The sequence below is a fragment of the Muntiacus reevesi genome, chromosome 12 (genome assembly GCF_963930625.1).
Source record: "Muntiacus reevesi chromosome 12, mMunRee1.1, whole genome shotgun sequence".
Lineage (NCBI taxonomy): Eukaryota > Metazoa > Chordata > Mammalia > Artiodactyla > Cervidae > Muntiacus > Muntiacus reevesi.
The window spans coordinates 16,389,671-16,410,299 of NC_089260.1; the positions used below are offsets into that span (position 1 = coordinate 16,389,671).

Genomic DNA, 20,629 nt, shown 5'->3' on the forward strand with positions numbered 1-20,629 from the left:
CTCCAGTATTCTTGCTGAGAAAATCCCATGGACAAATGAGCCTGGTGGCCTATAGTTCATGAGGTTGCAGAGAGTCAGACATGACTGAGTGAGCACACTCTGTACTATAGTTTTTCTAATTACAAAGGGCTGTTAAGAACAATTATCAATAATTACTATATTCTTAACTCTTTCAGTTTTAAAAACAGTCTATAGCAGAGTATCACTGTACAAGTATTTGGTTTATAAGCATTGCTTATTTGTCAGGTTGCATACTTTCGAACCTCTGCTACAACCGGGTAACTAACATGTGGGAGTCAGTGTAAACAAGTGAATGAGCTCCCCATATTCTAGAATCCCACACTCGCAGCTCTGTAGCTTTTGATTGAGAACCTTAGCAAGTTGTTCAACCCTTCATTTTCCTCATCTGTAAAATGGGTATACTCTTCTAACTTAATTACCATTCTAATTGAATAAAATAATGAAAATCTTGGCACACAGTGTGCACTTTAAAATATAAACTCTCTTCCTAAAATATAAAGTAAAAAATCAAGTCCTATATTTATATATCACTTTAGAATTTTAAAGAGCTAGAGTAGTTTTATTCCTTGTTCCTCCTTATTCTAAATCTTCCGAATTTGTTACCAGTAAGAGTATTGAGGCTCAGATTAGTTATGTGACTTCAACTCAAGGTGACAAAACTAGTTTGCAACCAAATTTAGGTTAGAATTAAGTCCCCCTGAGTCTAGCTAGTCTGTTTCTTGGTTCTCTGTTCTTTGCAGCCAGTTAAGCCAACTGTGCTCTTTTCCCCAGGGGGCCCAGTGTGCAATGGCTGCAAACAGGAGCCTCCTTGGTAGTGCATGCAGTCTGCTGCCTGTAGGTTGCCCTAAGGGACCTTGGACACAACTCTTTCTGGTGGGCATTCATGACCACCTGCTGTCCCCAGTCAATCCCTGGGTGGGAAGATCCTCTGGAGAAGGAAATGGCAACCCACTCCAGTACCCTTGCCTGGAAAATCTCATGGACAAAGCAGCCTGATAGGCTACAGTCTCTGGGATCTCAAAGAGTCAGATAGAGTGAGAAACTTCACTTTCAGATGGTCAGAGTCCCAATTAATGTTCTTTACAATAGACCATGTACATTTGACTATTCCATACAATGAGTGAAATACCTGAACAATTAGAGCTGAGACTAGAACACAATAGTGAGTTTAGGGTTTGTAGTCTCATTAAAAGAAAACCGTAAAATAGTAAAATTGCCCTTGGTCCAAGTTAGTTTTGACTCAGAAGTTCTTAATATATTTTTATTATTTGTCTTTGTGGAAAATATTATATTCAAAGATGTCATATTGCACACCTGCATTTGCTTATAACTTGGTAGCGTGATAAATTGATAAGATAACTGGGTCATGTGTTAAGTTTTTTGAAAAACCAACCCAAACATAGATCCTAATAAAAGAATGTTACACATTTCCTTTTAAAGGCTAAAAAAGTATTTCTCAGGACTCTTAAATTACCATATTCCGATACCAAGGGAAAATAAAATCTGGACTTAGAGTCTTGTTTGTACTTAGAAGGTTTTCCGGACAGGAAGGCAGTCTTGATGCAATGCAGTAAGCCAGAATACCAGTGGGGCATTACAGGTGAAAATCTGCAGCTGTACCCCTTCACCACAATGTATTACAACTGTACGCTGGAATATTTCCTGTACAGAAATGGGGTTTGGTTAACTTTGTTTCCCAAGAGTAGATCACATTAAAATGTTATAAAATCATGATTTCCTGCATTTGAATACTTGTGGTTTCTCAACTGGTTCCAATATTTTAAGGTTTTCTTTCTTTTTTTTTCTTTTGGTGTGACTTCTATTAGTTGAAGATGTATAGAAGCTTTTCTTTTCCTTCTTCAAAATCAACTAAATAGCAGATACATATAAAAACTGGTATTATAAGCTAAAAAATTTTTATATTACATACGTATTTGTATTTTATGTCATTATTAAATGGTAGGTTTATATGTTGAAGTAGAAGCACAAAAAACTGACATACCATTATCAAGATACATTTTATTTTTAATTAACATTTTATTACATTTTATTTTTAATGCAATTTTATTTTAACTATTGAAAAGTATCTCTACTCAGGTGCTTTTGTGTAATGAATATGTTTCTCTTCTTATGAATAATTGATCATAGAAATGTTCTTCATGTTTAAAAGGACAGTTAAGTCCAGTAATAATCATAAATAGAAACCACTCCTGTATTTATAGAGGCAAAGCTGGTTTTTTAGCTTGCTACGGTTTTAATGTTTATATTGTTATCTATTTATCTTAATTTCTATAATAATATGTAGTTGTATATTTATCCTAATTTCTGTAATATACAAAAATTATTCTAATTTATGTAATAATACAATGTATTATACATTGTCTCTTTCAATCATCCATCAATCCACTATTTTTTTTCTTTTTCTCTTCTTTGTTTGGTTGTGGTTCAATCCACTGTTTTATGCTCTGACCTCACATTCTATATTTTAGCTATCCACTTACCTACTCTTTAGTCATTAATTTAAAACTCTTTAATCTATCTGCCTCTAATTTTTCTAGTGCATTCCACACTGGGGAATATATTTGGTCTTATCACCAAATATATTGACCTTGTGATAAATGTAGTGTATCCTTTTACTTGCTTAATGAGATAAGAGAAGTTTCTGTTAACAAAATAAGGGTTTCACAATAATTAAATGTTTCAAAAGTTATGAACTAGGAATGTTGCAGTTTGAAAAGCCCTTTCCCCACCGAGGGGTGTAGGTCAGAGAGAATTAGAGGACACCGATGCTTGAGGCAGTAGGTAACAGAAAACTTGTAAGCTCAGCAAAAGGCTCAGCAGGAATAACTGGGGGATGATATGCCTACACAGACTTCAAAAAGTTCCAGCGGATTCCTGGGAAACTAGGAGGATATGTCCAAGTCCAGGTCTATGCACTTAACCCAGGCTCTGCACATGCCAAGAATGACGTAAGAAGGCCTGTGCTCTCACCTCTGGCTGACCTTAAGGCTCTGTATAAGCAGGAAGGGAAGGTCAAGGCAGAGTTGAAGGCATGCCTTAACAGGCAAACAGAGCCACTTGGAAGAGACTAGATATGCCTATTGTTTCCAGGCCTTTAAGGAAGTCTCTGTCTAATCATTAACTGATCATTAAGCTCACCAAGTAGAGATTTCAGTGGCCACATGACAGACATTTTAGAATTAATTCATAAATGTTAGTAACAACAACAACAACAAAATGAGAACAAATAATGACAAACTCTGGAGGAAGAAAATCTGATTTCCACAGTTGCCATTATTTATTAATAATATGATAATAGTAACATAGTTAATAATATTCATTAGTATAATAAAATTTTCTATCATTTAAGATGTCCAGTTTCCAACAAAGAAGTATGCATTCTGCAAAGAAACAAGAAAGTATGGCCCATATACAGAGGAAGAAAGCAATCAGTAGTAACTGTCCCTCAGATGCCCAGATGTCATCCTTACTGGATGAAGACTTGTTGAACTGTCTATTTTAAGCATGTTCAAAAAAGCCTATAGATGTCTCCCCAAATAGAGAGTATCAATTTTAAAAGAAAAGATAGAAATTGTAAAGAAAAAATGAAATCCCAGAAATATAAGAATGATGTCTCCCCAAATAGAGAGTATCAATTTTAAAAGAAAAGATAGAAGTTGTAAAGAAAAAAATGAAGTCCCAGAGTTGAAAAGTGTAAGTGAAATGAAAAATTTGCTGGAGGGGCTCAATAACAGATTTGAACAGGTAGAAGAAAGAAGCAGTAGGTTTAAAGATAAGTCCACTGAGATGATTGAGTGTAGAGAACAGAAAGAAAAAAGGATGAAAACAAGTGACCAGAGCCTTAGAGACTGTGGAATTACCATCAAGGTTTACCAATATGTGCATGGTGGGAGGCCTGGAAGGAAAGGAGAGAAAGGAGAATAAAGACTGAAAGTCTAATGACCAAACACTTCCCAAATTTAAGACATTAGTCTATACATCCAGGAAGTTTCGTGAACTTAGACAAAACTCAAAGATTTCTGTACCAAACAGTCAAACTATGAAAAACTTTGACTGCAACTGGAGATAAGTGACCTAGTACATATAAGGGATCTCACTAAGATTAACAGCTGATTTCTCATCAGCAACCATGGAGAGCAGGGGAAGAGAGATACCATATTCAAAGGGCTGAATGTAAAAGACTGCTAAAGAGAAAATGATTGCCAAATTAAGTAACTATAAACAACTGGGATAAATTGTAAGGGTCAAAATGTATTCTGCATTCAGATTTCTAAGAATCCATTGTAAAGAAACTGCAACTGGATATTGTAAATGATTCATTACGGGGCTGTTTTTCTCCTTTAACCTAAAGGTTAAAGTGCAAAGGATTTATAGGCAAAAGGTCTGCCACTTACTAAGTGTGTAATCTTGAACATATTACCTAACTTCTCTAGCCACAGTTCACTTATCTGTAAAATGGGAATAATGTGTTCCTTGCTAAGATAATATACAAAAAGAAGAAACTTTGTAAATTGTAAAAGGTTATTTTTCTACCACAGCTTCCATCAGTATTTTTATTACTGGGGCTTCCCTGGTAGCTCAGACAGTAAAGAATCTGCCCACAATGTGGGAGACCTAAGTTTGATCCCTGGGTTGGGAAGATCCCCTGGAGAAGGAAATGGCAACCTACTCCAGTATTCTTACCTGGAAAATTCCATGGATGGAGGAGCCCGGAGGGCTGCAGTCCATGGCATCACAGAGTTGGATGTGACTGAGCGACTGACATACTACAAAAATCATGAATAATGATGGGAAAAGCAAACTGTTTTAGCCCTATTATGCTTACCTGTTAATCGGTATCTGTTAATTGGTATCCCAGGAAATCTGGGTATGTGGTGCAAGGAATGATAAAGATGGTATCCTCTATTGTAACCAAGCCTTAATAACTTGTTCCTGAATGGCAGCTCCAGCGTTGTACTCACTGACCAGCCCTACACAGTCAGCTAAGCTCTCTATCTTGTCATAAGATAATGGAAAGGACAGTTGAATCAGATTGATAGATTATTTCACTTGCTAATACTACCATCTCTTTAATATGTACATAATTACAGGGAATGCACTTCCTTTGTATCCTTTTCTTAGGTTGATTGGTGGCACTGAGTGGGCAAAGGAGCAATGAATGGTCCAACTTTACCAACCCCTGGACAAAGAATTCAGAGCTGTTTATCTATGAGGAGAGATGGGCAGTTGCTACCCTGCTAATAGTCTTGGCAGTACTATTAAGTAATAAAAAACAAACTAAGTGCCAAAATATTCTTTGTACCAAAAATATTTTTTAAATGGCCAACACACATGCAAATCTTCCCAAGTTAGCCATCAAATGGAAACAAATTGTGGAATCATGTTTTAAATGCAAGAATACATGTGCTTTTACCAACTGGCAGATATATAACCTAAAATATATTTCTATGCAAAGACCACATATGCTTAGAGTACAGTTTATTATGTATGGCTGGCTAATTTTTTAGGTCCTGTCAAATAATGGATAGGAAAACAAAATGTAATAAAAATATATATAATCTTGACAGTCATTTGAAATGTACCATGTGTTACATGTGGAATGTTTTCCAGTGAAACCAATTTACTTGTTTCCACTTCCCATGACTCAGTACTAGATACTTAGGCTCTCTAAACTATTTTTTGGCAACCAAACGTTCTTGAAATAGTCATCTTTCCTTCAAGTTATTCAGTGCAAGCATTAATAATAAATCCTCAGTTTTGATATGTAACTAAAGATCATTCACATCATCTCTTTCAAAGCTAAAAGCACAAAATAAAGCTATTTTTAAATAGATCACACAAAATAGACCACAGATTTATTCCTGAGAATAGTTGTTGTTTAGTCACTAAGTTGTGTCCTACTTTTTTGCAACCCTATGGACTGTACACCCTTCCAGGCTCCTCTGTCCAAGGGATTTTCCAGCCAAGAATATAAGAGTGGGTTGCCATTTCCTTCTCCAGGAGATCTTCTCAGCCCAGGGATCGAACCTGCATCTCCTGCATTGGAAGGCAGATTCTTTACCCCTGAACCACCAGGGAATAATTGCTGCCATATGAAGCACAGTGTGACCACATTAGATTTTTAGTTTAATTATGTTACTTCTAACCTGGAGATTAGCAACATCTACTTCCAACTGAATGGTAAAGGAAGATTAGTGAGCAAATGAAAAGTTTGGTAAAATTGGGTGTGATCACAAAATAATTTGAAAGGAAAGCACAATATATAAAACAAGACCTTTTTAGAGTAGAAAACTGTAAACAAAAAAAGATTATTTTTTCAGCACCTATCTTCATTGGTAAATTTTTAAATTATTTTTTGCACATATGCATGTGTAGACTCTGTGCCGTGAGTTTATTGGAGAAATAGCTAGAATTCATTAAGAACACACAGAATGCAACCAGGCCTCAGGAAGGAGCAACAGGTTACTCCTGAAGTCATAACCATTGTCCCTACCTCCTAAATGAGATCTCAATTCCAACACATGCCTCACTTCTCTCTTTCCTACTCACTCTCTGAACTGAGATTTCTCCCCCACTTGTCTGGATTCTTGTCTTGTCAAGAATCGCTTAGAAGAAATGGAGTAGCCATCACAGTCAATGAAAGAGTCTGAAATGCGGTACTTGGATGCAGTCTCAAAAACAACAGAATGATCTCTGTTCTTTTCCAAGGCGAACCATTCAATATTACAGTAATCCAAGTCTACACCCCAAGCAGTAATGCTGAAGAAGCTGAAGTTAAAGGTTCTATGAAGACCTACAAGACCTTCTAGAATTAACGCCCAAAAAAGATGTCCTTTTTGTTATATGGGACTGAAATGCATAAGTAGGAAGTGAAGAAATACATGGAGTAACAGGCAAATTTTGCCTTGGAGTACAGAATGAAGCAGGGCAAAGACTAATAGAGTTCTGCCAAGAGAACACACTGGTCATAGCAAACACCCTCTTCCAAAAATACAAGAGAAGACTCTATACATGGACATCACCAGATGGCCAACACTGAAATCAGATTGATTATATTCTTTGCAGCCAAAGATGGAGAACCTCTATACAATCAGCAAAAACAAGACTGGGAGCTGACTGTGGCTCAAATCATGAACTCCTTATTGCCAAATTCAGACTTAAATTGAAGAAAGTAGGGAAAACCACTAGACCATTGAGGTGTGACCTAAATCAAATTCCTAACAGTTACACAGTGGAAATGAGAAATAGATTTAAGGGACTAGATCTGATAGACAGAGGGCCTGATGAACTATGGACAGAGGTTCGTGACACTCTACTGGAGACAGGGAGCAAGACATCCCCAAGAAAAAGAAATGCAAAAAACCAAAATGGCTGTCTGAGGAGGCCTTACAAATAGTTTCGAAGAGAAGCAAAAAGCAAAGGAGAAATGGAACGATATACCCATTTAAATGCAGAGTTCCAAAGAATAGCAAGGAGAGACAAGAAAGCCTTCCTCAGTGATCAATGCAAAAAAAATAGAGGAAACAATAGAATGGGAAAGACTAGAGATCTCTTCAAGAAAATTAGAGATACCAAGGGAATATTTCATTAAAAGATTGGCTCAATAAAGGACAAAAATGGTATGAACCTAACAGAAGCAGAAGATATTAAGAAGAGGTGGCAAGAATACACGGAAGAACTGTACAAAAGAGATCTTCACGACCCAGATAATCACGATGGTGTGATCACTCACCTAGAGCCAACAGCCTGGAATGTGAAGTCAAGTGGGCCTTAGGAAGCATCACTACGAACAAAGCTAGTGGAGGTGATGGAATTCTCTTGAGCTCTTTCAAATCCTAAAAGATGATGCTGTGAAAGTGCTGCACTCAATATGTCAGCAAATTTGGAAACCTCAGCAGAGGCCATAGGACTGGAAAAGGTCAGTTTTCATTCCAATCCCATAGAAAGGCAATGCCAAAGAATGTTCAAACTACTGCACAATTGCACTCATCTCACATGCTAGTAAAGTAATGCTCAAAATTCTCCAAGCCCGGCTTCAACAATACCTGAACCGTGAACTTCCAGATTTTCAAGCTGGATTTAGAAAAGGCAGAGGAACCAGAGGTCAAATTGCCAACATCCGCTGGATCATCAAAAAACCAATAGAGTTCCAGAAAAACATCTACTTCTGCTTTATTGACTATGCCAAAGCCTTTGACTGTGTGGATCACAATAAACTGTGGAAAATTTTGAAAGAGATGGGAATACCAGACCACCTGACCTGTCTCTTGAGAAACCTGCATGCAGGTCAGGAAGCAACAGCTAGAACTGGACATGGAACAACAGACTGGTTCCAAATAAGAAAAGGAGTACGTCAAGGCTGTATATTGTCATGCTGCTTATTTAACTTATATGCAGAGTACATCATGAGAAACGCTGGACTGGAGGAAGCACAAGCTGGAATCAAGATTGGCGGGAGAAGTATGAATAACCTCAGATATGCAGATGACACCACCCTTATGACAGAAAGTGAAGAAGAACTAAAGAGCCTCTTGATGAAAGTGAAAGAGGAAAGCCAGAAGAGGGATCCAAGTGGTGGGACTCGCGCCGCGGTCGCGGAGACTTGAAGGCCTCCTCGCCGCGTCCCCCCTCCCCCCGCCAGCCCCCCGGGTCCGCGCTCCACCTCGCTGTCCGCTCCCCCGGCCCCCATGGAGAAGACGGAGCTGATCCAGAAGGCCAAGCTGGCCGAGCAGGCCGAGCGCTACGACGACATGGCCACCTGCATGAAGGCCGTGACGGAGCAGGGTGCCGAGCTGTCCAACGAGGAGCGCAACCTGCTCTCGGTGGCCTACAAGAACATGGTCGGGGGCCGCCGGTCCGCCTGGAGGGTTATCTCCAGCATCGAGCAGAAGACCGACACCTCGGACAAGAAGTTGCAGCTGATCAAGGACTACCGGGAGAAAGTGGAGTCCGAGCTGAGGTCCATCTGCACCACGGTCCTGGAATTGTTGGATAAGTATTTAATAGCCAATGCAACTAATCCAGAGAGTAAGGTCTTCTATCTGAAAATGAAGGGAGATTACTTCCGGTACCTTGCTGAAGTTGCTTGTGGTGATGATCGGAAGCAAACGATAGATAATTCCCAAGGAGCTTACCAAGAGGCTTTCGATATAAGCAAGAAAGAGATGCAACCCACACACCCCATCCGGCTGGGGCTGGCTCTTAACTTTTCTGTGTTCTACTATGAGATCCTCAATAACCCGGAACTGGCCTGCACACTGGCTAAAACGGCTTTTGATGAGGCTATTGCAGAACTTGACACATTGAATGAAGACTCGTACAAAGACAGCACCCTCATCATGCAGCTGCTGAGAGACAACCCCACATTATGGACATCAGACAGTGCGGGAGAAGAATGTGATGCGGCAGAAGGGGCAGAAAACTAAGTGCATACAGGGTGTCATCTTTCTTCCCCTTGAAACCTTTTTACTCATCTCCATTCCTTACTCCATTTGGATTTCCTATAGCAAAGAAACCCATTCATGTGTATGGAATCAGCTGTTTATAGTCTTTTCACACTGCAGCTTTGGGAAAACTCCATTCCTTGATTTGTGTTTGTCTTAGCCTTCCTGGTGTGCAGTTACTGCTGTAGAAAAGTATTAATAGCTTCATTTCATACAAACATAAGTAACTTCCAAACACTTATGTAGAAGACTAAAAATGTATCTGGTATTTAAGTAATCTGAACCAGTTCTGCAAGTGACTGTGTTTTGTATTACTGTGAAGATATGAAAATGTAGCTAATTACAATTTAAAGAGTATTCTACATAACTTCTTAATTTCTACATTCCCTCCCCTTACTCTTCTTCAGAGATTTCCTTTCAGTAAGCAACTTTTCCATCCTCTTAATGTATTCCTTTTTAGTAGGAATCCAGAAGTATTAGATTGAATGGAAAAGCATTTGACATTTTGAGACTGGGGGGATCACAGATTAAAATGCCTCCTGTATCATATATATGTGATGGAGGACTTGTGTATCTGTGACAACAGGGAGTTTCCTTATTCACTCTTCATTTGCTGCTGTTTGAGTTGACAACTTCCCTTCCCAATAAAAACTCACTTACACCTCCTGAAAAAAAAAAAAAAAAAAAAGAAAGTGAAAGAGGAGAGTGAAAACGTTGGCTTAAAGCTCAGCATTCAGAAAACTAAGATCATGGCGTCTGGTCCCATCACTTCATGGCAAATAGAGAAACAGTGGAAACAGTGTCAGACTTTATTTTGGGGGGCTCCAAAATCACTGCAGATGGTGATTGCAGCCGTGAAATAAAAAGATACTTACTCCTTGGAAGAAAAATTATGACCAACCTAGACAGCATATTAAAAAGCAGAGACATACTACTTTGCCAACAAAGGTCCTTCTAGTCAAGGCTATGGTTTTTCCATTAGTCATGTATGGATGTGAGAGTTGGACTATAAAGAAAGCTGAACGCTGAAGAATTGACACTTTTGAACTGTGGTGTTGGAGAAGACTCTTGAGAGTCCCTTGGAGTGCAAGGAGATCCAACCAGTCCATCCTAAAGGAGATCAGTCCTGGGTGTTCATTGGAAGGACTGATGTTGAAGCTGAAACTCCAATACTTTGGCCACCTGATGCAAAGAGCTGACTCATTTGAAAAGACTCTGATGTTGGGAAAGATTGAAGGCGAGATGAGAAGGGGACGACAGAGGATGAAATGGTTGGATGGCATCACTGACTCAATGAACATGAGTTTGAGTAAACTCCAGGAGTTGGTGATGGACAGGGAGGCCTGGCGTGCTACAGTCCATGGGGTCGCGAGGAGTCGGAACGACTGAGCAACTGAACTGAACTGTCTGTCTGAAGACTGATTTGTATCCCTTTTTTCCTGCTCTTCCCAAACCTCCTTCCTCCTCTGCTTCCAGACTTTTTCATTGAGCCCTTTGGAACACTTGCTCAATGACTAGTGAACTTTCAAAAACCTCGGCCTCCTCTTCAAGAATTTCCTCTCCTCTTTTTTTGTAAATGAAATCTGCTGTCCTCTGGGATTCTGTGCACCACTCTAACCCCCTGAGGTGTGAGCGGTTTGTCTCCCACATCACTTTTGCCTCAGGAAATAAAATGATCTGCTGTTCACCTGTGCCACTTGCCTGCACTCTTCTCCCCTCCTGTAAAAACCTCCTGCTTCCTGGAGTCTTGTTGCACCCGATTGTATCCTCCTCACCCCTCTCTGTTGTTGCCACCTGCTGACTATTTGGTCATTCTCCCTCATCCTCAGAAGTCTTCAGCTCGTGGTGTCTGGCCTTTCTCTTCTCAGCCATCAGCATCCATGTAAAAGAGCCAGCCAGGACCCCAGCTTGAGCTCCTCACTCTAGTGCTCTCCTCCTCTGCTCCATCTAGGTGCTCACTCCCACGCACCAACCCTGGAACTTGTCAACATCCCAAACTGCCCCTCCTCCTAAATCATTCATTCCAGCATCCTAATCTTACTAGCAATCTTTCCATCTCTCCAGTGTGCTCACTCGGCAAACCTCACTACCATCATTCATTAAACTTTTATGCATAAAAACTAAACAGTTCTCTGCTTTCTCGCTATCCATCAGCTTACTCTGTTCTCATATCCCTTTCTAAACAGTTTATATTCTTAATTCATCATTTAAAACACCTTCTTGAGAATAAGGACTATAAGCTTCTTTGCTGTCTTTCCATTGCACTCTCTTGATGAAAGGTTAAGGCTGGTTGAATCTACAGCTATGTATCAACACAGTTAACTCCCTCTCCCACATTCTAGAAAAGCCAACTCCATTCTCAGGATTTCCACTTAGATGGCTCATTGGTGCCTCCAGCTCAGCTTGTCTAAAAGTGAACTTAGACTCTCCCCTCCTCTACCCAATACGTACCACAAACCTATTCCCCAACAGGATACATCAGTCTTACTCATACCAGGAAATGACATCAGCACCAATACAGTTGCTTGGTCCAGAAACCTGGGAGTCATCCTTAACTCTTCCCTCTCCAGTATCTAATCAGTCAACAAATTTTTATGTCTTAAGAATCTCCCACATACCACCAACCATACCATAAGCCATCTAGTTTGTAGCATAGACGACTGTCCTAACTTCATAATTATCTGTTCATATTCTTGCTCATCTCTCCTCTTCTAACACATTCTCTACACAGTATCCAGAAGCTTTTAAAAATATAAATTTGACTTTAAGCATTGCTCCATTGCTTAAAACCCTTCAAAAATATCTCATAGACACTAAGATAAAGTCTAGAATCCTTATCATGGACTAAAATAATTTTGTTTTTATTACTTACTTTTCACCAATGAGGAGACTAAGACTCAGAGTCATTAAATAAGGTGCTCAAGGTCTCAGAGTGGTGATTAAGGGTCATGGTCAGAATTTTATCCAATGAAATACCAACAAAATTTTTTTCTTTTTATGATGAAGAAATTTTAAAAATAAAGATTATATGGCTTATAAATTTGTGACTCAATATGTATTTTAGTAAACAGTTGACTAAAATTGCCTTTAAAGTGTTTAATTGTACTGAGTATTTTCGTCAGCTTTTCTTTTGAGGTTTTCAAGACAAAAATGTTCTTAAAACGGTGGAAAGGATTCATATATGACTTTTGTAAATACACTTATAGGCACACAATTTTAAATTTTTTCAACAGAGCTTCATTTGGAAGCTTCATTTATTGATACCCCTTTATTAACCGAGGAAAACAGGGGTTATAAAGGAAAATCTGACAAACACACAACACATATTTTAGGATGTATGTCTATAGTAGTTCTCTACTGTTTTCTAATTTTGAGAGTAGCCTGGAATGTTGCGATTGAAGTATATAACCACAGAGCTGGCCTCACACAAAATTGTGAACAAAATAAAATTTTTCTTTGGCTTTCTTCCAAGTCTCTCTTTTTGAACTTTCAGTTTCTCCTTCCCTAAGCCCCATTGTTGGTACAGTTCACTTTCATTCCCCTTAAACTACCTAATGGCTTCCCACAATGGTTCCCAGCTTGTTTTGCCTTTTATTATGGATCTATTCCAACTCCCTCCTATACATCAAAACTTAGTAGTGCTTTTCTCTTAAGGTCTCACTCTGCTTTCCAATGTGACAGCCAATTTTCATAAGCTATTATACATCAATTTTAATGGGGAACTTCTGGAGACAATACCAGAAACAAGTCTTTTTTTCATTCCATTTGGTACGTAACCTTACTATAAAGATGATTTTTGAACTTTATGTTCTGTTAATTTACTACTAATAAAAAAACAATAAGTGTGTTAAATATGTTTTTTCCAAACTCATTTGCCCTCTCCCATGAGATTCTTATGTGTCTCATCTCACTTCCCACATCTTACCCATAACTGATAAAGGACTGACTTACTGGCAGTCTAGAAAGGAGTTCAGCAAGGAGATATTCCTTTATCTCTCAAATAATAGCCATCATTCAGGAACACATCTTAATAGATATACAGCAGAAAACCATATTGAACTATGATTAAAAACTTCCTGAACATCCAGATTTAAGGTTTATTCTTTCACAAGTCCAACCCATTGTTGAGAAAGCTAACAAGCAGGACTCTTATTCACAACCTACCTGATTCTTTTAACAATGCCCAAACTTCTAAGTTTTGATGTATAGGAGAGAGTTGGAATAGATCCGTAATAAAAGAAGTGTTCTTTGCGCATGAGAAGAATAAATACTTAGTAACTAACATTTCTTAAGCTTTTATTGTGTGCTATATTTTTTAATAGAATGTTTGTCTCTTTTAATTCTCACAACAATTCATGAGCCAGTTCTGTTGTTAGGCTCTTTTTAGGGATATGAATACTAATGTTAGGAAAGTTAATTTGCCCAAGAACCCATAGTTAATGGAGCTAAGAATTTAGGAATTGAATCCCATTAGATGTAACTCCAGAGTTTGTGCTTTAATCTTCTATACTTCTCTTTGGGGAATTTTTAGTGTGCCAGAGATGGACTGAGTCACTCAGAATGTGTTTATTTGTTCATTCATTCATGAATTATTCATTCATTTATTCAGCAACTTTTTTTGAACATTCACTGTATACAGTTTGGCAGGTGCTGTGAAAATCCAAAGCTTAGCCAAATGGAAATCATTCCCTCAAAGAATGTGTCTATCAGGGAAAATGTCATGTATAGAAATAACTGTAACATGAGGTATATAGTGATAAGAGCTATGAAACAGATTCCCATTTTAAAAAACTATTGGAGTTTAGAAAAGGGAAAACATTTCTCTATCTGGGAGGTGAAAGGGCTCAAAGAAAGGTGGTATTTCATTTGGACCTTGATAAATGGAAAAGATTTAAACATTAGACAATGAGAAACCAAAGATGCTTTAGGTATTTAAGACTGAGAGATAATATAGGAACAAAGATCCAGAGAGAAGAAAGTTAGAAAAATGTGTGTGTCTTGGAAAGCAAGAAGAAGGAGAATTTCAAGAAATGGTGATTGTAGATTTTATTGACATGTCACTTGTCCTTGTCACCAACCAAAACATGCTGCATTTCATCACTCTGTTAGCCTCTTAGACATATCCATTTTGTGCCCCTTTCTTCCATTTAGCTCCTCTCCATACATGGATGCTCAAGTCACTGTTTAAGGAAAAGAAACTATTATAGATGTAGGTAAAATTTATTCCCATTCAAAGATTAAGAATTGCTTTCTTTAAGAAAGAAAGATTAAGGAGAAGTTTGTTCATTCAGAAAGCATCTACTAAATATACTGTTATGTCCCCCAAACTGCTAGATGCTAATATGTTTTAAAAGAATATGCAATTTTTGCTTCAAGGATCACAGGGTCAGCTAAAGGAGACAAACACGAATAAGGAATTGCAAAGTATAATGACCTCTGTGGTTGAGGAGTGTGGTAGATATGGAAGTGACACAAGAAAGGTAGTGATCAGCTCCGAGAATGGTCATAATTAGGAAATTCCTTGTTCATTTTAATGATTGTATAGATTCCATTCTTTAGATCTACATGTTATATTGAATCTCATATTGACAGATATTTTAATATTGCCACTTTCTCATTCATATAGTACTGAAGTAAATCCACACACATACACAAATCCTTGCATTGGAATATCTGTAAAACAAATCCTTAGATGTGTCCTTCCAAGAGTTTAATATATATTGCCAAATTATTCTCCAAAGATACTGGGTAGAAATGCTTTCCCCCCCCCACACCTGTACAGAAATTAGAACTGTCAGTCTTTTCAAACTGCCACATTAATAAATAAAAATATTACATTATTGCTTTAATTTAAATATCTTTAAGTATTAATGAAGTTGAGTATCTTTGCATGTTTACTGACTGGTTATATCTTTTCTTCTGTGAATTAATTGCTGTCCAAATCTGGAGTTTTACCTTATGCAGACTAAATAGCCTGTTGATGTTTTATGAATGCTTACAGAAGATATTAGACTTTGGTCAGAAACATAGAATATCATTGCTTGTGGCACAGCAGACAGCATGAACATCATCTTTGTATTGGTTCCTCTTGCCCCCAAGTCCCAGAGGGGTATGCAGAAAGGCCCCCAGGGTTTGCTTGGCGTGCAGTAGATAAATGGCACAGCATGGAACATGGAGCTTGTCAAATCCACCCATTTTAGAGCAAGCCTGCTCTTTGTCCTGGAAAGAAACTTTACCTCATCGCTCAAGGATACTTCCTACAAACACAACCTGAGAAATGGCCCCAGTTAATAGCTTTCAGGGCCTTGCATCTTTTGCATACCTGGCAAGAATATGCAGGGACATTCAGGGCCTCTTCCAACAACTGTCTTTGCTTACTTTTCTATATGCTTACTTATCACTTTCTCATTGATTTATAAGAGTTCTCTGCTATCACAACAGGGACCCTAGATCTGTCATTAAATATTACTTGTTTTTATCCTAGCTTGCTTTTTATTAATTTTGATGTTACCAGTTGTGAAGTTTGTTTGTCTTACCATTCTTGGGTTTCATGCCACACACAGAAAAGTTTACCCTATTATGATATAAATATTAACTGATTTTTTTTCCCTTATGCTCTCAGTTTTTAGCCTTTAAAATATTAACATTTTGATCCTTTTGAAATTTACTTTGTTAAAGGAATCATGTAGGGACCCACTTTACCAGGCTAACCAGTCCTTGCAACCTCATTTTCTGTCTCTCCCCTACTTGTTTGAAATAGTACCTTCATTATATACTAAGATTTATCTGTACTTATATTTTATTATTCTTATTTCTATTCTTCTATTTGTATGTTACTACTCCAACCTTATCTTTAGCTTTAATGAGTATGGCTTTGTAACACATTTAACATCCGGTAGAATTAATTCCCCATTCTTTCTCCTTTATTTAAAAACTTTCTTGACTGTTTTCACAGATTATTCTTGAATGGACCTTTTAAAATAAAGTAAGTAAACAGGATGAATATAACTATGAAAATAAATCCTAAATTACTGTCCTTTATACTTATTTCCCCTTTTAAGTTGTAACTTGTATGAAGATTTGGTTTGCATGTCAACAAATATAAAAGCATAGTTTCTCTTTGCAACTTCTAAAATCTTCTTTCTTTTAATATAGATTCCTTGTAGTTTGGAATACTGGGATGAACTCCAGAAGGTTTTTGTTGCATTTCGAGAATTTAGTCTGTCTGAAAGCAAAGTTTGTGAACTGCAATTGCCAGATATCAATCTTGTGAACGACCAGAAGAAACTGGTATCCTCGGATCTTTGGAGAATTGTCTTGAACAGCAGCCAAAATGGAGCTGATGACCAAAGGTAACTCTGAGAAAAGTGAAAAATGAAATAATGGCGTTGTACTAGGAAATCATAGTCAAATCATCTTGTCCAGTGGCCCCTCATTTAGCTATATCTCAGCTCTCTAGCAGCTGCATCTGTCGGAACTACGCATGAGAACCAGGAAGCGAGGTAGAAGCTGATGTTTCAAAGCCTGTGTATTAAAATCCCTGTGTTTTACTGTGAGCTCTCCCAGAGTGCTTGTTCCTTAAATATAAAAGGAAAAGAGAGCAAAAGGCAAACTACAAAGACCCAGTTATCCTGAACTAAAAACCTTAGAGGAAAAGAGCCATACACACTTCAGTAGTCTCTCAATGACAGTCGTCAGTACATGTAAATGCTTAACCAAGGGCATTAAAAGAGAGTTGTCTCCTTCTGAAAAGAGAAATTTTGGAAATATTTCCTTCCTACGTGGTTTTAAAAGAAAAACCTTGAAAAGACAGACCTCCAGACATTAGGAAAACTTGGCTAACCAAAATAATTTATACTCAAAGGATTTCAGATAGCCAGAGCTTTATCCAGCTCTTGAATCTATCTGTCTGTAATGTATCTTGAGAACTATAGACTTCAGATATTCTGAATTAGGTCCCTAGAACTTCCTATTCCACACCTCCTGCAGTATATCTGGTTAGTGACAAAACAGACAAATTGTTCCCACTTGCAGTGTTTGCTTGCTTAATACAACCACTGAATTAGAGGAAAAATGGCTTCAGCCATGTGTTCTTCAGCGCTCCTTCAGGATTACATACCTGTTACGTCTTTCTGTTCATGCTCTCATAATGACAAGAGAAAGATGCGGAATCACCGTAAGTGGAAGAGTTCCTTGCCCGTGTGATCTGTGTGCTGTGGGCCCGTATGCTCTTGCTGCCCCTCACTGTCAGCGTCCTACCTTTGAATTCTGACGGATTCGCTTTAGCGTCATCTTATTCCTTATGTATAATCCCTCCCTCCCCCCCTTTCTTTCCCAAGCACCATTTTGACACTAACAGAGAGGGAAAAAAACAAACAAAAAAAAATCCACCATTCCAACACCTTGCACTGAACTGTTTTCTCTTTTTTTCACCTTTATTTTTGCCATCATTGTATGCCTTTACAGGGTCATAATCATAGCATACCATTTTGTATTCTGATTCCTGTTTTATGTTATAGATAGTTGTGAATACTTTCTCTTTCGTAATTAATAATATGTGTTCCTTGAAGAACATTTGGGAAATAAAGAAAATAATACCACTACCCATCATCATATCACACAATACAAACCTCTGTTCACATTTTACTCTGTAGCCTCACAGTCTTTTTTTCATTGATTACTTTGTTTGCTTAATAATAATATGTCTTATACTTTATTTATACTCTATTTCTATTTTTATACTGTATTTCTAGGTCATTTGGGCCCTTTAAAAATAATTACTTTCCTAGTATATTACCTACTAAAGTACAACTGGTAAAAATACGTTAGAGGAGTCGAGGTGTTGATTTTACATGTATGAAATGCAGCTGTGAAAAGAACACCTGTCCTGTGAGGAGTTAGCAGGTGGATAGAAAGATTGCCTCTTCTAAGCATAAATTACCTAGTCAGAAACCAGGAAATCTCAGAAAACAGAGCTATCGGTAATGAAATTGATTTAAAAACAACAGCTGTTTTATTATTAGTATCGTTAGACATCATTTCTTGATTCTAATAATGAAAGAATACATTTTCATTAATTGAACAGGTTAATTCCTTTGAATCTGAAACATTCATAAAAATCTAGCAGTGCAGAAATGTGGAATCTTTAGGGAACGGAAATTTATGCAGTCAAATTTAGGCAATTTTTCACCACGCTTTTGACATTGTAATCACAGGTCTTTTGTCCTCACCTGGGATTTTCCATCTTGCCTAATATTTCATAATTGATCTTACTTTAAATTGTTTGACATAAATTTTTCAGGTAGAAATTGCTATTAGTGAAATGAAATTTCAAGAGCTGGTTTAAAAGTCAACATAATAAAACACCAACATTAAGACGTTTTTCAAAAAGGACAGTAAATAAAATTTCATCCAGTTTCTTGGAGGAAAACATCAGTGCTTTGATAATATTCAACATCTTATGTAGAGATAAAACTGCTGTAATTAGATCCAATATATTCTATCATGAGAAATCAAAAACTGAGCAAAAACCTGACACTTTCATGATTAGAATTTGTCTTATTTTAAATGATATTTATAGTTTGAGGTGGATATGCATCAGACCATTGTACATTACTAGAAGAAAGTTCATAAAAATAACTCCCATGAAGCTTAATTAAAAAAAAAAAGGCATCCTGCCCATAATTGTCAAAAAGTTCCAACAGTATAGGACACTCAGTGATGGTGGCATCACTGTGTGTATGTAAATGGAAGCACTGTTCATTAGAGAATTTGAAGTCAGGAGACCTGGGTTTAAGTCCTGGCTCCATCCCCAACTAGCTATTTGGCCCCAAGAACCTGATTTCTGAGCTGAAGGCTTAGGAAGGGGTAGGAGCTAACCAGTCTGAAGGGTGGCAGATAGCCTTCAGTACATAGGACTGGAGACAAAAATTCAGTCTCTTAAACCTTGGTCTGTGTATCTCATATAGGCATATATTCTTTAATTCAGTCTCCATGTATTTGTAATACTTATTTTATACTGTCTTTAATTAATGGTTTGCTTGATCATATGAAAATGATGGGTAATGGTTAGTCTTAGTTTCCACAATACTATTGATCTTTATGAGACTTCTGTTTGTGGTGCACTGGACTGAAACAGGAGATACAGTCTTTAAGGCCTGACCTAGAGGGTACCTGGTGGCTCAGATGGTAAAGAACCTTCCTGCCATGCAGGGTTCGATCCCTGGGTCGGGAAGATCCCCTGGAGGAGGGCATGGAAATCCACTCCAGTATTCTTGCCTGTAAAATCCTGTGGACAGAGGAACCTGGCGGGCTATAGTCCATGCAGTCACAGCTGAGCGACTAACACTTTCACTTTCAGGATAGCCATTTTAGCTATTTATTTTTAATCTCATCATGTATGTATTTGCCCATCCCTATTACCCACTGCTGAAGTTTAAATAAACCCCTTTTACCAGTTAGTCCCTGACAGGAAACAGCCAGCACAGTCAAACTGATTACCTGAGGAGAGTTTAATGTAAGTACTGTTTCCAAAATGTTGGCAAGGTTAAGGGATAGAACAGTACCCTGAGGCTAGAAACCCTGGGGAACCATCCCATTCTTGGTCCTAGAAGAGCTAGGTGATACAGCCATTACTGAAACTAACCCAGAACATGTGATTATAGCTATTTTTGGTGGAGGGACCAGCAATGTGAGGAAATGTGACTAAGAAGGAGCCAGGAGAATGGAGGCCATCCCCCAAGTCTCTTACCATCTTCTGATCTCCTGTGGGCACCTTCCACTGGTTGAACCAAAAGTCACGCTGAGAACAAAGTGGCTCGTTGATACAGTCAGGGGCAGAGAATAGGACAGGGAAGGGTAGAAAGTGGATCTCGAGAGCAAACATGATGGCCAGCAAGCACATGCTGTATTTGGAATTTATGATTTCTTACCCAGTGATGGACCTGGGAGGAAAGATGAGAAATGAACTGGTGGACCCAGGTCTCAGACTTTGGGCTATTCTGCCAGGTTCCCTGAGTTTGGTATCAACCCGATGTCTTCGGATGGACCAAAACAACTTTCTGCTTGGTTTCACCCTCCTACTTTTCACCCCACATGGCTAATTCTGGAAGTATGTGACTATGTAAAGTCACAAGTTTCAGACA

At 38.1% G+C, this 20,629-nt stretch overlaps 1 protein-coding gene, 1 non-coding gene and 1 pseudogene across 2 annotated transcripts in view; all 3 read left to right on the forward strand.

Annotated features, from left to right (window-relative positions):
- VPS13B (vacuolar protein sorting 13 homolog B) overlaps window positions 1–20,629 on the forward strand; it is a 763,389-nt gene that overhangs the window by 640,309 nt on the left and 102,451 nt on the right. Inside the window, exon 40 of the mRNA XM_065903112.1 lies at window positions 16,641–16,837. Coding sequence (XP_065759184.1) covers window positions 16,641–16,837 — 197 coding nt within the window. The remainder of the gene's footprint in view (window positions 1–16,640; window positions 16,838–20,629) is intronic.
- On the forward strand, window positions 756–887 carry LOC136145300 (small nucleolar RNA SNORA70). The gene has a single exon (XR_010658744.1). It is a non-coding gene; the product is annotated as a small nucleolar RNA SNORA70 (small nucleolar RNA).
- Window positions 8,599–10,147, forward strand: LOC136144814 (14-3-3 protein theta pseudogene; annotated as a pseudogene).